The 16,646-nt window shown below is 36.2% G+C and overlaps 1 protein-coding gene across 3 annotated transcripts in view; it reads right to left on the minus strand.

Annotated features, from left to right (window-relative positions):
• Positions 1-2,132: 2,132 nt before the first annotated feature.
• CRPPA (CDP-L-ribitol pyrophosphorylase A) overlaps positions 2,133-16,646 on the minus strand; it is a 330,830-nt gene continuing 316,316 nt past the window's right edge. For all 3 annotated transcript variants that reach the window (XM_034963742.3, XM_008978703.4, XM_003825009.5), the window contains one exon: positions 2,133-2,754. In XM_034963742.3, the coding sequence (XP_034819633.1) occupies positions 2,650-2,754 (105 nt within the window). In that variant the 3' untranslated portion in view covers positions 2,133-2,649. The remainder of the gene's footprint in view (positions 2,755-16,646) is intronic.

The following is a 16,646-nucleotide window of genomic DNA, read 5'->3' on the forward strand; positions in this document are numbered from 1 at the left end:
GTGGCTTATATATCAGATGTCTTTGCCAGGGGTCATTGTTAGACAGGACTATAAGCTTAACACTTATTATCAGTCTTCCTTATTTTAAGCCCAAACTTTTGTTACTATTCAGTCACATGATTTTGGCAAGGTAACTAAGATCCCTGAGCTCCAATTTCCTCACGAAAATAGTGAAGGATGTGCAGATATATATACATATAAAATACATATACATAAAACATAAAAATACATATATACGTACGTATATACATACGTGTGTGTATACGTACGTGTGTGTATACGTACGTATATACATACGTGTGTGTATACGTACGTATATACATACGTGTGTGTATACGTACGTATATACATACGTGTGTGTATACGTACGTATATACATACTTACATGTACATACATATATACACACATATGTACGTACATACATATATATGGGTATATATGTATGTACATACATATATACCCGGGTATATGGGTATATATGTACGTATATACATATATATGGGTATACATGTAAGTATATACATATATATGGGTATACATGCATGTATATACATATATATGGGTATACATACATGTATATGTATGTATGTATTTTTTTTTCCCAATGCTGTGAATTGCTTTGTCTGCTATGAAGGACCAAATGCTATTTTTTCCAGGCACAACTTAATATTTTATTAACTAAATTATACTAAATGTTACCAGTTGCCTAGGGTAATGTCATAGTAAGTACTCTGAGATAAATTCTTGTCTGCTGTAGGATTCCTTAAGCTGAAGTCTATGTTAACTCAGCCAGCACTCCAGCGATCAGGGTGATTTTGCTGTGCCACAAATATGCCCAGTTTACTGCATTCTTCTTCAAGGCACTTACCCTCTCTTTAAAGCCTTGATAACATTTCCCCTTCTTCCTTTATGAGCACTTTCAAAGTCTTAAACATTTTCACCTGATGACTTCAACAGGTGCATGTTGGGGACTCGGCAGCTGTGGTTTTCGTCACACACACAGCCGACATCTGAACAAGGGCACAGACATTCCTAACCACAATCCACACATTGCTTACCTATTTCCATCCTCAAAAACTTAAATTAATGGATTTTAAATTTCTTAATATTCCTAGAGAGAGAAAAAGGGCAGGCCCAGGAATTTAGATACAAGCCTACATTCAAATAACACATTTCAATTAGGAGAATGTAAAATATAAACTCTCCTACTATATAGATACTTGAACACTAGAGGGAAAATCACCCAACATGTTAAATAAAAATTCCGCAAGGTAGATATTGTATAGCGTATCTTTAACTGAAAACACTTCATGCAACTTTTATAGTTTCCACGTGCAGCCTAAGCCCTAATCTGTTTCAATAAAATAAATGTATGTTGGCTGGGTATGGTGGCTCACACCTATAATCCCAGCATTTTGGGAGGCCGAGGCAGGCAGATCACTTGAGGTCAGGAGTTCAAGACCAGCCTGGCCTACATGGCGAAAACCCTTCTCTACTAAAAATACAAAAAAAAAAAAAAAAATTAGCCAGGTGTGGTGGCGGGTGCCTGTAATCCCAGCTACTCGGGAGGCTGAGGGAGGATAATTGCTTAAACCCAGGAGGCAGAGGTTGCAGTCAGCTGAGATTGTGCCACTGCACTCCAGCCTGAGTGACAGAGGGAGACTGCATTTCAAAAAAATAAAAAATAAAATAAATAGAGTAAGTGTATGTATAGATTAAAAGGCACCTCTAATGAATTAAAGGACACCCATAATTATAACATGCAACGGAAAATATTAATATTTCAGATGTATATACCAATGAAAACTGGAAATAAGAACTTGATTTTAAAAGGTAGCAGTATCTGAATTGAAATAACTAATTTAACTCTATGATGTACAATAGATTCTCTACCTTATAGAAGATAACTAACCAGGGATTGACCAGAATCACTTACGAAACTTTCCAGACACTTTTAAGTTCATTCAGAAAAACTAGAGACCCTTTAAAATAATGTAAGTCATAATTATAGTTCATAAACCAAAAATAACATACAATTTAAAAACAGAAAAGAAGGAAATGACATCTGTTTTAGGGATCTTGAGTAATATGTGGCAAATGGGGAAAACGCTAGAAACAAACAGTTCCGTTCCCTGGTATCCCACTCACCCTTTTTTATTAAAGTGTAGACATTTTTAACACAAGACAAAAAGACAAAATATCACCTGGTGACAGGACAATTATAGAAGTGAGAATAATTCTGAAGTTTATCCATTAGCTTCATAATAGTGTAAATTATTAATTAACAGTTAGGATAATAACTGAAGTTTTATAAATTCTCATTCCTTGAAAGAATAGCTCACCCCATCATTATTTCTATTTGACCGTTCATGTCTCTGTGGAAAGATTCATTTGAAGGCTATTATTTTCCACTTATCTACAATTTTTTTTCTGGTTCAGGCAATTAATATTTGTCATACACAAAAGTATTCTTTATTTCACAGATATAAACATTAATCTGCTTTATAATCTAAGCATCACATCCTACAAATTATAGAGAAGATATGAAAGACAACTGAAACATTCTACCACAGACAGCAGCGGGGGCATAAAGCACAATTAAGATACGCAAATAGATGTTTTAGAAAATAGGTAATATTTTGTGTTCTTCATGCTATCAGAAGCTGACCAATGAGTCCAGAATTTCTTTCCTTGATTAATGAAGCAATAATGATAGCACCTTGCCTTAAACTCTCCTGTAGCTTCTGATCATCCTGAAAAGAAAGGATAAACCAGTAATATTTTAGAAAAAAAATATGCCATGTGTTAAGTTTGATAAAAAGCCACTTTTCAAGATCTGCTGCTGTCTGGATTTGGCATTTTAGAAACTCAGACTCTAGCCACTGTCATGGACACGGTTCCCCGAATAAAGAGGAAATACTTTCACAAACACTTTTCATTATAGACCAAAAAATATTTGCTTAAGATGCAAGGAAAAACACTGACACAATTTCAAATGCTAACAGAAAGAAAAGATTATTTTCCCTTAATCTAATTTCTGACAACCTTTGGCTCTTCACTGAAGTGTGAATATTTCATCAATGATGCAATCCTTTTCTTCATCTTGTTTCTGAGTGTTCTCCAACTTTGTTATGAACCGTTTGTGAGTACCGGTATAGGGGGGAAAACCCTGCTTGCTGTTTGTAAAGTAAGAATCGGGAAAATTCAAGAAATGAGTTATTTTACAAGTTGCTAAAAAGTGGTTTTGCCTTTGAAATCATATTGCCTGTAAGAATCCGTTTATTCTAATTATTTATGAGAAGATTATAATGTGAAGGGAAAATAGAAACAGAGCTAATATCTTTCAGGTCTCTGTGTTGTGAATTGTGCTATCTTTTAAAAGAGGGATGTGGTAACCAATCTCTAAACTCCAGAATCATCCTTAATGCCTTATCCCAATATCCAATATATTACTAGGACCTATTGTAGCTCCTTCCTATTGTTTCTTGCATCCATATACATTGAGATAAGGCATTAACGATAATGCCACTCAAACTGCCACTGCCAGCATAGCACCTTCTGTCCTCAATTACTGGAATATTCTCACAGATAGTCCCTCTAAAGTCTTGCCCTCTTATACTTCATTTCCCACAGGGAAGTCAAAATACTTATTTTAAAATATAGATCTGATCACATCAGTATCCTGACTAAAATCCTTTGAAGACTACTTTTAAACCTCAGGATAAAGTCTGATCCCATTACCTGGTAATAAAATGTCTCTTATCCTCTCGGCCTCTTCTTGATATTCCCCTAAAATTACTCAATTCTCCAAGCCACATAGAACTGCTTAAGATTGTCCAAACAAGCTGTTTTTCTGAGCTTGAATATCTTTGGGCCAGCTAATTCCTTCGCCAGAAAAGCTTTCCCACACCCTTTCTAGCTTAGCTGACCCTAATTACTCTTCATGGTTCAACCTAGGTATCAGAGATTCTTGAAATCTACCCTGACTCTATCCTCCAGTCCAATTTGGGTGAAGTGATTGTATGTTTCCACAGCTGTGAATTCCTCTAGCACACTGAATTTTATAGTCTTTTTTAGTTGACCATCTATTTTACCAGATGATGCATTTTTTGATGTAAAGAATATTTCATTTTATCTATGAATATGGAACACTTTGCTCAATGCCTAACACAAGGTAGCACTACATAAATTATAACAAATTCAAAGCAAAAGAGGTTCTGATTATGATAGACATATCACCCTTTTAGTTGAGCTCAGTTGTTGAGACTGACTGCAATTGCTTACCTTCTTCACTCCTATTTGCATATTTAGCCTAAAGCCTGGCAATAGTACAAAATAAATATATTATTGAAGCCTCACCACAACCATTACATGCTCCCACCACCCTATGTCTGGGTTCCTCAGCTATGAGGATGACGGTGAGAGGCCATCTCTGCTTAAAGTGCTCTTTTCTATCAATTTCCTTGATTGTGTTCTAAGGGGTGGAGCTGGAGAAGATCTGCAAGATGCTGAATGTCAGCTACTTCACTTCTTGAAAGCGGGTTTTATACGACATTTTAAAATTGGATTCAAACACCATTTTGGTTTCCAGAATATCACAATACCTAAACCACATCTAAACAAATCAAAAAACTATATATGTTTGGACTTAAAATATGATTGATTTATATGAGAGATTTCATCTGTGTCACATCATTCATAAACATATAAATAAATATTCTAAAATGAGCAAATACAAACCAACTATTGATATGCATTTGTCATTCTTAATGATCAATTAATTACAGTGCTGCAGGGTCTACAACACACATCTATTCCTAAGTCTCATTTATTAAATTGAGACATAACACAGATGATGATAATTAAAGTTCCTCTTTCAAAAATAAACAGAACAAGTCTGTCTCTATCACCCCGTTGAAACCAGTTTATACTTGTTATAATGAAGGCAGCACAGCAACCAATGAAGAAATTAAGGAAAAACTGTTTAAGATCCCAGGGCTAGAAAAATCACATTTCTATATCTTACAATAAATCATCTATGTTCATTTTGATAGCTCCATAATGTACATATTTTTAGTAAAGAATTTAAGATGTCCCTTTAAAGATTAATTTACTTCTTCAATTTTTTACAGGCTTCATTTTCAAAGATTAGAATTGAAGGACAAGAATCTATGTCATTCTACTGAACATTTGTTTTCCCTCTCTGCCTGAACTCATTTGATCATTCTACCCTTAAGAAACATGGAAATTTAAAAACTGATTAAGATGGTTAGACACACATATATTCAGGAAACTCTAGTATGTGAAAAGATTAGATAGTCACACAATTCATGGATTTCAAACTCATCTCAAAATTTCATATCTCTAGAACAGTATTAACACAGGAAAAAAATGCAAACCCAATGTATCTTATAAAAGCACTTCTTGCCTCCAGCAAATATACAAAAAAAATGGTTTTAATCCTTGAGGAGAGTGGGGAGCAGAGGTGCAATACAGGAGATCATTTTATTATTCACATACATAAATGTGTGTGTGTGTGTGTATATATATATACACACACACACACACACACATTATTTTGTGAGTTCCAAATATTATATAATAAACATTAAAAATGTTTATTAAACTCAGGTAAGCAGGGTCCATATGAACAGTGAAAAATCATGCTGATAGTATACATTCTTGAAATTATGTGAAAATGGCATTTATGTCTGTGGACTTCCTCCCAAAAACCTGTACCTCCAGGCTAATCATGAGGAAGACATCGGAAAAGTTCCTGTTGGAGGGACATTCTACAATATACCTGACAAGTGCTCCTCAAAACTGTACAGGTCATCAAAAAACAAGGAAAGTGTGAGAAACTGTCACAGCCAAGAGGTGTCTGAAGACAACTAAAAGTAACATGGGGTACTGGAACAGAAACACATTAGGTAGAACTATGGAAATCTCACTAAACTATGGACTTTGTTAATAATAATACATCAATGTTGGTACATAAATTGTAACAAACATATCATATTAATAATGGGAGAACCTGGGTGTGAGTATATGGGAACTCTCTGCGGCATTCTCTGAATTTGTCTGTATATCTATAAACTGAAGCATACTCCTTTCAAAAAGATATTTTTTAATTGATGACTATTTACAAATGTTACTTTCCAGATTACAAAACCTGAGTTACAAAGGCAATTTATTTTTGCACACTGGACCATTTATATATTCCTTGAAAAACGCACAATATTCCTTTAATAAACTATGCAGTTGGGAAGTCAGATTGCTGCTATTTATATACAGCCTCGACAACTTAAGTGATCTTTGAGCAAACAGCTGAAGTTGTACAGCTCTCCATTTTTTTCATCTAAAAATGGGATAACATTTTTTGTGGGAACTTAGATAAGACATGTAAAGCACTGATACCTAGTAAATATTCAATAATAATAGCAGTTAGAATTATTACCTTTATGAAGTAAACTAATTTCAGCTATGATAGAGTAGTGTATATCACCCTCTCACCATATATAGCCATTAAATCTGGAAAACTTATGTGAGAATATTTTTTGCAGGTCTTGGACAGTAACATATGCATGTCTATAATCCTTGAAAGAAGAGCCTCCTAACACATTCTCCCCAGCTGTCATGCTGAGAGCATTTTTCCAATCTACAAAGAAGAGAAACAGAACCCAAGGAGAGCATAGCAATCTCTCTGGGTAGAAAAGACATAGATAACAATTTAAATCTGTCAAAGTGGCTTGTATTTCTGCAGGCAGCATGCCTGACAGGAAGGAATTGCTGAGAACTCCTAAAATCCTGCTAAAAATTCCTTCAGTCCTTGGCCAGCTCCTAACTGTGCATGCCCAAGGAGAAACTCAACGAGGCCTAGCAGAGAATAACTGCTGGAAAGTTGGAGAGCTGAGGAGAGATTTTTGAGGCCCCACTGTGCCAAGGAGCAGGAGGTTAAATCTGAGTCCAGCTAGAATGAAGACGCCTTGGTGAACACCCATGGCTTTCAGCTGGGATATCTGAAAAGCCATGACTACAGCCTGGGTATAAGGCAAAACTGAATCCGACCAGCCCTAAGAAAGCTTCAACAACGTCCACAGGATCAAATTGATTCAGCAATACAACTGCTTGCTGGAACAAATTTCATATTCCTTAGAGGACATTAAAGTAATCTAGAGCTTTTTTAATGTTTTGCACTCAAAGTGTGGTATCAAATATCACTAGATAGGCAAAGAAGCAGAAAGCAAAGATGCAGGAAAAAAAACCACCCATAATCAGGAGAAAAAAATAATTTAAGCAGACCCAGAAATGAGACATACATTGGAATCATCATGCAAGGATTTCAAAATAACTATGCCTAAGACACTAAAAAATAGAACCGGAGATAAAAATGTTGATGAAAAATGGAAATTTTCAACATAGAATCTGTAATAAAGAGAATTTTACAATTATAAAATGCTTGAAATTAAGAATTAATTGGACTGGTTTTATAATGAATAGGCAGAGCAGAACACAGTATAAGCAATCTTGAAGATAGTAAAAAAAAAAAAATTGTTTTATCATCTTGTTCACTTCATAACAGTGTCAATTTTGTTTTAGAAAATTTTGTTGCCCAGGGTAGAGTGCAGGTTGCCCAGGTTGATCTCAAACTCCTAGTCTTAAGCAATCCTTCTACCTCATCCTCCCAAAGTACCAGGCTTATAGGTGTGAACTATTACAGCCAGCTTCACTCTTTTTCTTGGTTACAACTATATTATAGCAAAAATAGAGACCAGCTAAAAAGGGGGAAAACAGTATACTCTTCAGTAGTCCGCTTTCTTAACATACTGGGCGGGAAAATATAAACATGTTGACAGAAGTTATTTTTGGATGATGGCTTTATGACAATATTATTTCTTCTTTCTGCTTTGCTATATTTTCAAAACCCCCACAATGAACACATTTTATTCTTGGAGGAAAAACAAATTATTTTAAAATTTAGTTTTAAGACTGTTAAATTCAGGGAGCTAAATTTGATTTGTTGTCATAGAAAATCAATAGTACTGAACATTGTCCAAATTCCGGGAGCATTTCTCTCCATAAATATTTTCAAAATCTATACAAAGAAAACCTTTTTTGCTTGAAAATTCAAGGCTTCAGTAAAAGGCCCCTAAAGGAATCATATTAATAATTCACAAAGTCTTAGCTTTCTTCTTAGATATTAAGAAAACTATATAAAAGTCTAGCTAAAAGTAATAACAAAAAAAAGTGTACTTAATTTTACCCAGCATGTAACAATTGTTCACTGAGATCTTAAAGAGTTTCATAATAGCTGTGTTTTAAGACTATTAGAAGACAAAAATGCAATATAATATATGCATTTTTAATTTTCTAAATTATCAGACTGAATTATTTAGGATTAAAATTCACCATGAGTTTTACCTAGAAACTTATATTTAGCTATTTCTCTACCACCTATAATTTCAAGTTTAGGATGAAATACACCATGTTTGGGTGAAAGATGCACAAAAGAAGAGCTCTAATTACCATTATCTTTTAAACATACAAGGTAACTCTAAATTTAGTCATAGTAATGAAGTCGTGTGAATAAAATCCCACATGCCAGTCTTTGTGTGCGTTTGTCGTTTTGTTGTTGAGTTGGTTCTTTTGTGATGACTATATCCACCATCAAGTGAAGTCTTGATGAAACTTTGATGGGACTCCTAAGCCTTTGGCAAACTTGTGGGAAATCAGGGAAAGCAGGAGATTTTCACAGAAGATTGGAAATGACAGTGGCACCTCTATAACTCATAGTGGCTCTTCATTTACATCCTTCTCCACCTCCCACCTCAAAATTTGAGCAAGGAAAGGCTGAAGTAATGTAAATTACTAATATGTAGCACCTTGCAAGTGTATAAGTGGTCAACTTTATATGATGCCCATGTCCTCAAAAATCCTTACTTACTAACTGTCCCTTTCAATTTTCTCAAAGGATAACTTCAGGAGAAACTATTCCCAGAGTACTTAATAATGACAAGCTTTTTTAAAAAGTATATTTTGAAACAATAAATCCCATAATTGAACTACACACATATCAGCATTTGAATTTAAAAAGTGTAAACAAACTTATAGTAGGCTGTTAGAATCAAATTTATGTGGATTTGGTGGAATGCCATCTCAAAGAATAGCAGGAAAAGCTATGATGTAATTGTCCTCTAAATCTTTATGGACAAGCTGAAAGGAAATCTCTTGGAGATATCTATCCTCTATACACATCACTTCTAAAGAACACAATGTACTCTGCTAAAAGGAAAACTATAAAGTTAAAATGTATGCATATGTATTTAGGCTTTAGATGTCTCAAGAGATTACACAATGTTTCTTTAAGGGTAAACATTTACATTGTCTCAGCAAATTCCATACCTAAAACCTAATTCAATTTCCATGAGTTACAAAATCTCCTGAAATTCAGGTTGCTCATAGTTTGATATTAATACCCTTCTTCCATCCTTGTTTTGGAGAACTTATGCAAAAATTATTATTTAAATGTCACAAAATTTCAAACACTAAACAAAAATGTACTAGCTGTATTTACATCTAGTCATAAATATACACACCCCTATCTCTGTACCATATACAATATACAAAAACCACAAGTGTTAGACTTACCAAACCTTCAACAGGCTTGTTATAAGATCATTAATATCAAATCAAACTAATTTGAAGCTAAATTTTCTTTTTGTAAACATTTTGCTGATATGGAAGAAAAAACCTAACGGTGGCACACTGTCCCCTAGTGGAGATGAAAATAACTTTTCAGCGTATGTCAACTGCCAAAACTGCAGGAAAAAGCGATCACCTATTGATAGGGTGTGAGAAAAACAAAACAGCCTCCTCCAAATGAGAAACATTTTCCTCTTGCTCCTGTGAGTGGGAACAAATGCCTCTCAAAAACTTAGATAATACTAATGAAAATGCACTTGGGTTTACTGATTAACATAATCATCACACAACAGTTTTAGTCTTTTTTATTTTCTGTGTCTAGAAACAGGGCCTTACAATACAGTAGGAATTCAATAACTGTTTCGGAAACAGATAATTAAGAAAAAAGGATTGGGAAGCCAGGTGCCATGGCTCAAGCCTGTAGTTCCTGCTACTCAGGTGGCTGAGTGGGGAGGATCACTTGAACCCAGGAGTTCAAGGCTGCAGTGAGCAATGATTGTGCCACTGCACTGCAGCCTAGGTGACAGAGCAAGACCCTATCTGTTTAAAAAGAGGAGAGGGAGAGGGGCGAAAAAAAAGGAAAGAAAAAAAGGAAAGGGAAGGAAAAAAGAAAGGAAAAAAGGGAAGGGACAGGAAGGGGAGGGAAGGAGAGGGAAGGGGAGTGTAGGGGAAGGGAGAGGGAAGGGGAGGGGAGAAGGAAGGGGAGGGGAGGGGAGGGGAGGGAAGGGGAGTGAAAAAGGAGGGAGGGAAAAGGGCAGGAAAAACAGAAGGAGAAGGGAAGAGGGAAGAGAAGGGAAGGGAAAGGTTGGTCAATAAAATTCAGTAAAACCCTGTAAGGCAGCATCGATACTTTACTGAGTAGGAACAGAGAGTAGGAAAGACCCAAACTACAGTGCTCAGAGCCAGATTGCAGTGAGGAAAAATGTAGACAGCCAAAAGGCATCAGACATCTGGCCTGAAGAACAAACAGTTCATTACTGCATCCAATATTTCTAGATCTGGGACTTGTGACACTGTTACATTTTATTTTCTTAAATCAATCATAATGTAAATTCCACAACTTAATAAAATTGAAAAAGCAGTGTCATATACAACATCCCTTTTAATTAGCAAAAAAAGTTTTGATCCTACACAACTCACCCAGCAATTACCAATACCTGCTAGTTTTCTATTGTCATGCTCCAACCACTGTAAGCCTACATTAACACCATCCTATGCCTGGACTCCTCCAGCATGCTCTAACTGGTCACTTCTGTCTGTTTTTGGCTACTGCTCCAACCTCCCTAAAATAGCCACCCTCACTCTGCCAAACTCAAATTTTCAGCTACTCCTGTTAGCTTTCAAGGTCATCCACAATCAACCTAATCAACGCTTCTAACTGCAATTCTCTTTCTTTTACTGTTCAGAATCCACTTTTGTTGCCATCCCAGTATAATCATTATTATTTCTGCCCCCAGAAAAATGGTTTCCCAGTAACTGTCTAATTGACATCAATTTTTAAAGACCCAGCTGTAATGACTACCTCTTAAGATGTCATCTATTTTTTATTGTATATCAGTAATTTATGTTATCATAGTTTTTCCCAAAATCCCTAATGTTTTTATTTGGTTTGCAATCTACAGGACTTAATTTCTCAGCTAAATCGTAAGATACTAAAAGATAACTTTTCCAAATTCTAAGCTCAAACATAGTACTATGTCCACAGTAGGCACTCGGTAAATATTTATTAGTTAGAATAATTGGCTAATTAACTCTATAAAGAGGTGACCTTTTAGCTTACCTTAAGATATCTTTGAAATATCAAACGTTTTAGGCTGAGACAATGGAGATTTCTAAATATACAATCATGTCATCTGCAAACAGAGACAATTTGACTTCCTCTCTTCCTATTTGAATATCCTTTATTTCCTTCCCTTGACTGATTGCCCTGGCCAGAAATTCCAATACTATGTTGAATAGGAGTGGTGAGAGAGGGCATCCTTGTCTTGTGCCAGTTTTCAAAGGGAATGCTTCCAGCTTTTGCCCATTCAGTATGATATTGGCTGTGGGTTTGTCATACGTAGCTCTTATTATTTTGAGATATGTTCCATAAACACCTAGTTTATTGAGTGATTTAGCATGAAGGGGTGTTGAATATTATTGAGGGCCTTTTCTGCATCTGTTGAGATAATCATGTGGTTTTTGTCATTGGTTCCATTTATGTGATGGATTACATTTATTGATTTGTGTATGTTGAAACAGCCTTGCATCCCAGGGATGAAACCAATTTGATTATGGTGGATAAGCTTTTTGATGTGCTGCTGGAATTGGCTTGCCAGTATTTTACTGAGGATTTTTGCATCGATGTTCATCAGGGATATTGGCCTGAGACACAACTTTTTTTGTCGTGTCTCTGCCAGGTGTTTGTATCAGGATGATGCTGCCCTCATAAAATCAGTTAGGGAGGAATCTCTCTTTTTCTATTGTTTAGAAGAGTTTCAGAATTAATGGTACCAGCTCCTCTTTGTACCTCTGGTAGAATTCGGCTGTGAATCTGTCTGGTCCTGGGCTTTTTTTGGTTGGTAGCCTACCAATTATTGCCTCAATTTCAGAACTTGCTACTCAGTGATTCAACTACTTCCTGGTTTAGTCTTGGGAGAGTGTATGTGTCCAGGAATTTATCCATTTCTTCTAGATTTTCTAGTTTATTTGTGTAGGTGTGTTTATAGTATTCTCTGATGGTAGTTTATATTTCTTTGGGATCAGTGGTGATATCCCCTTTATCTTTTTTTATTGCATCTATATGATTCTTCTCTCTTTTCTTCTTTATTATTCTGGCTAGTGGTCTATCTATTTTGTTAATCTTTTAAAAAAAAAACAGCTCCTGGATTGAGCAAAGTCTCAGGATACAAAATCAATGTGCAAAAATCACAAGCATTCCTATACACCAATAATAGACAGAGAGCCAAATCATGAGTTAACTCCCATTCACAATTGCTTCAAAGAGAATAAAATACCTAGGAATACAACTCAGAAGGGATGTGAAATACCTCTTCAAGGAGAACTACAATCCACTGCTCAAGGAAATAAGAGAGGACACAAACAGATGAAAAAACATTCCATGCTCATGGATAGGAAGAACCAATATCATGAAAATGGCCACATTGCCCAACGTAGTTTATAGATTCAGTGCTATCCCCCTCAAGCTACCATTGAATTTCTTCACAGAATTAGAAAAAACTACCTTAAATTTCATATGGAACCAAAAAAGAGCCTATATAGCCAAGACAATCCTAAGCAAAAAGAACAAAGCTGGAGGCATCATGGTACCTGACTTTAAACTATACTACAAGGCTACTGTAACCAAAACAGCATGGTACTGGTACCAAAACAGATATATAGACCAATGGAACAAAACAGAGACCTCAGAAATAACACCACACGTCTACAGCCATCTGATCTTTCACCAACCTGACAAAAACAATCAATGGGGAAAGGATTCCCTATTTAATAAATGGTGTTAGGAAAATTGTCTATCCATATACAGAAAACTGAAACTGGACCCCTTCCTTATACCTTATACAAAAATTAACTCAAGATGGATTAAAGACTTCAACGTAATACAAAAATTAACTCAAGATGGATTAAAAACTTCAACGTAAGACATAAAACCATAAAAATCCTAGAAGAAAACTGAGGCAATACCATTCAGGACACAGGCATGGGCAAAGGCTTCATAACTAAAACACCAAAAGCAATGGCAACCAGAGCCAAAATTGACAAATGGGATCTAATTAACTAAAGCACTTCTGCCCAGCAACAGAAATGATCATCAAAATATACAGGCAACCTACAGAATGGGAGAAAATTTTTGCCATCTATCCGTCTGACAAAGGGCTAATATCCAGAATCTACAAGGAACTTAAACAAATTTACAAGAAAAAAACAAACAACCACATTAAAAAGTGGGCAAAGGATATAAACAGACACTTCTCAACAGAAGACATTTACGTGACCAACAAACATATGAAAAAAAGCTCATCACTGGTCAGTAGAGAAATACAAATCAAAACCACAATGAGATGCCATCTCACGCCAGTTAGAATGGCGATCATTAAAAAGTCAGGAAACAACAGATGCTGGAGAGGATGTGGAGAAATATGAATGCTTTTACACTGTTGATGGGTGTGTAAATTAGTTTAACCATTGTGGAAGATAGCGTGGCAATTCCTCAAGGATCTAGAACTAGAAATACCATTTGACCCAGGAATCCCATTATTGGGTATATACCCAAAGGATTATAAATCATTCTACCATAAAGACAGATGCACACATATATTTATTGTAGCACTGCTCACAATAGCAAAGACTTGGAACCAACCCAAATGCCCATCAATGATAGACTGGATAAAGAAAATGTGGCACATGTACACCATGGAATACTATGCAGCCATAAAAAGAATGCTATTATGTCCTTTGCAGGGACATGGATGAAGCTGGAAACCATCATTCTCAGCAGACTAACACAGCAAGAAAAAACAAAACACCACATGTTCTCACTCATAAGTGGGAGTTGAACAATGAGGACACATGGACACAGGAAGGGGAACATCACACATCAGGGCCTGTTGGTGGGTGTGGGGCTAGGGGAGGGATAGCATTAGGAGAAATACCTAATATAGATGACAGGTTGATGGGTGCAGCAAACCATCATGACACGTTTATACCTTTGTAACAAACCTCAACATTCTGCACATGTATCCCAGAACTTAAAGTATAATTTTAAAAAAAGAAATATCAAAGGTTTTAGATGAAGGCTAAATTGTCATGCAAATAACACCATAAAAATAAAAACCTTATATTTGTACTTGGGAACTGGAAACAGTGTCAAAAACTAGGAATTTGTACTCCATGATTCTTCCTCCTATGAAAAAACACCCAGTCTAAGAAGTAAGTGTAAGGGACACTGATAAATCTATACTAACACACCCAAGTCTGGGGGATAAGGGCAGACAATGAGGCAGGCATTCTCTTAAATGGGGCGGCTGCATAAATAGAAAGCTACACACCAGCTGTTGTTAGGCAATGGATACAATTTCCAGAACATATGATAACTTATAGGAGGGATAGAAAGCTTATCCTAGAGTTACTTCTCTAGTTAATGGTCCCGCTGTCAGTAGAATAATATTGATAATTTCTTAAGAAGCAGAAAGACTGGTTAGATTTGTTCACATAACATTTAGTTTCAAAATTTTAAATTATAATTAATGCAAAAAAAGAATAAAATGGGCCAATTCAAACATATCTTCTTGGCAGAAACATGGGGCAAAGAAAAGGATCATTTAAAGGATATTTTTGACTAGTTAAAAAGACCACTGGTTAATGACTATTAGGCTTTTGAATATTGGTTAATGGGTGGATAGTTAGTATCCAAAGTGTTAATCTCAAAGTTTCACAGTTGTTTACCATTATGTTAGAAATTATTTCCTTCCAAGAAGGTGGCCATGAATTACAACCTGCAAAAATACTTCTGTTCTGAATAGAGTAGTGCCAATTTTTATCAGCCTTAGTTAGCAAAATCCTAGCCTGGCAAAGCTCCCTCCCAGAATGAAGAGCAGAAGCAATCCTTTCTCAAGGTCACAGATGGTAGAATTATTGCCTATAGAGATTCTTCCCAATAGGGAGGTAGAAAAAAAATCAACATATAGATGAAGTCATTCTCCAGGTGGAAAGAACTTTAAAGAATCATTATAATTAAACGTCTCTCTGAAATGATGCTTTTGAGTACAACTAGAAAACATGTTACATATTTTCTGATTTTCAGTCTCAGGAAGACTAAAGAAGATGTTTCAACTATAGAGGTGGGCACAAAGTAGGAATAATCTTGTGTCAGAAGAGTTCATGTGGATATTAAATGTATTTTGAATTAAAAATCTCATTAGAGGCTGGGCGCAGTGGCTCACGCCTGTAATCCCAGCACTCTAGCAGGCCAAGGTGGGCAGATCACGAGGTCAGGAGATCAAGACCAACCTGGTCAACATGATGAAATCCCGTCTCTACTAAAAATACAAACAATTAGCCAGGCATGGTGGCGTGAGCCTGTAGTCCCAGCTACTCAGGAGGCTGAGGCAGAAGAATTGCTTGAACCTGGGAGGCGGAGGCTGCAGTGAGCCGAGATCACGCCACTGCACTCCAGCCTGGGCAACAGAGTGAGACTCCATCTCAAAGAAAAAAAAAAAGAAAAAAAAATCTTATTAGAGGTAGTGTACAACTTACTTTATCATCAAAACTGTATTATATACATAGAAGACAGACTTGAAATGTCTAGAACTCAGGAGAAAACAGTGAAAACAGTGACAGAAACATCAAGGCATTAATTTAAAATCTAAGGGAATCCTGGAGAGAAAACACAACAGATTTTGTGGAAGTCATTATACAGGTGTAGAATAGGTGAGGTCAGCAAGATGGCAAAATGGGAAGTCTTCTCCTCCACTGACCTCCAGAGAAAGTTCAACTAGCAACTATCCGCAGACTGGAAGAATATCTTTTTTTAAACCCCAACACTTGGAAACAAGACTGAGACACCAATGTGGTCCATAGAAACGAATGAAGTTACAATGAGAAAGGTAAGAAGAATGATCTCACTCCAACTATGACATCCCTCATCCTCCTCTAAGTTGGCACAATGCCAAATGAAAAGGATTTCCCTGGGTCCCCACAGTTTCTATGAGTTGATGGCAGGGGTGTGAAATAGAGACAGTCATACCCATCCCTACCATTCTGGCATGCTTCCTAGAAAGCCCACTTTGGTTTTATTATTTCATAGAAAACAGTAGTGAAAATGTCATGGCGACACCACTTGGGATCAGGTAGAAACAAAGAAAGGAGGCAGAGGTCCTAGTGATCAGGTCACAGATCTTGGTGGTACCTCTGTGTTCCTACCAGTGATGGTATCCAATTGTGG

This window comes from Pan paniscus, chromosome 6 (assembly GCF_029289425.2).
Source record: "Pan paniscus chromosome 6, NHGRI_mPanPan1-v2.0_pri, whole genome shotgun sequence".
Taxonomy (NCBI): Eukaryota; Metazoa; Chordata; class Mammalia; order Primates; family Hominidae; genus Pan; species Pan paniscus.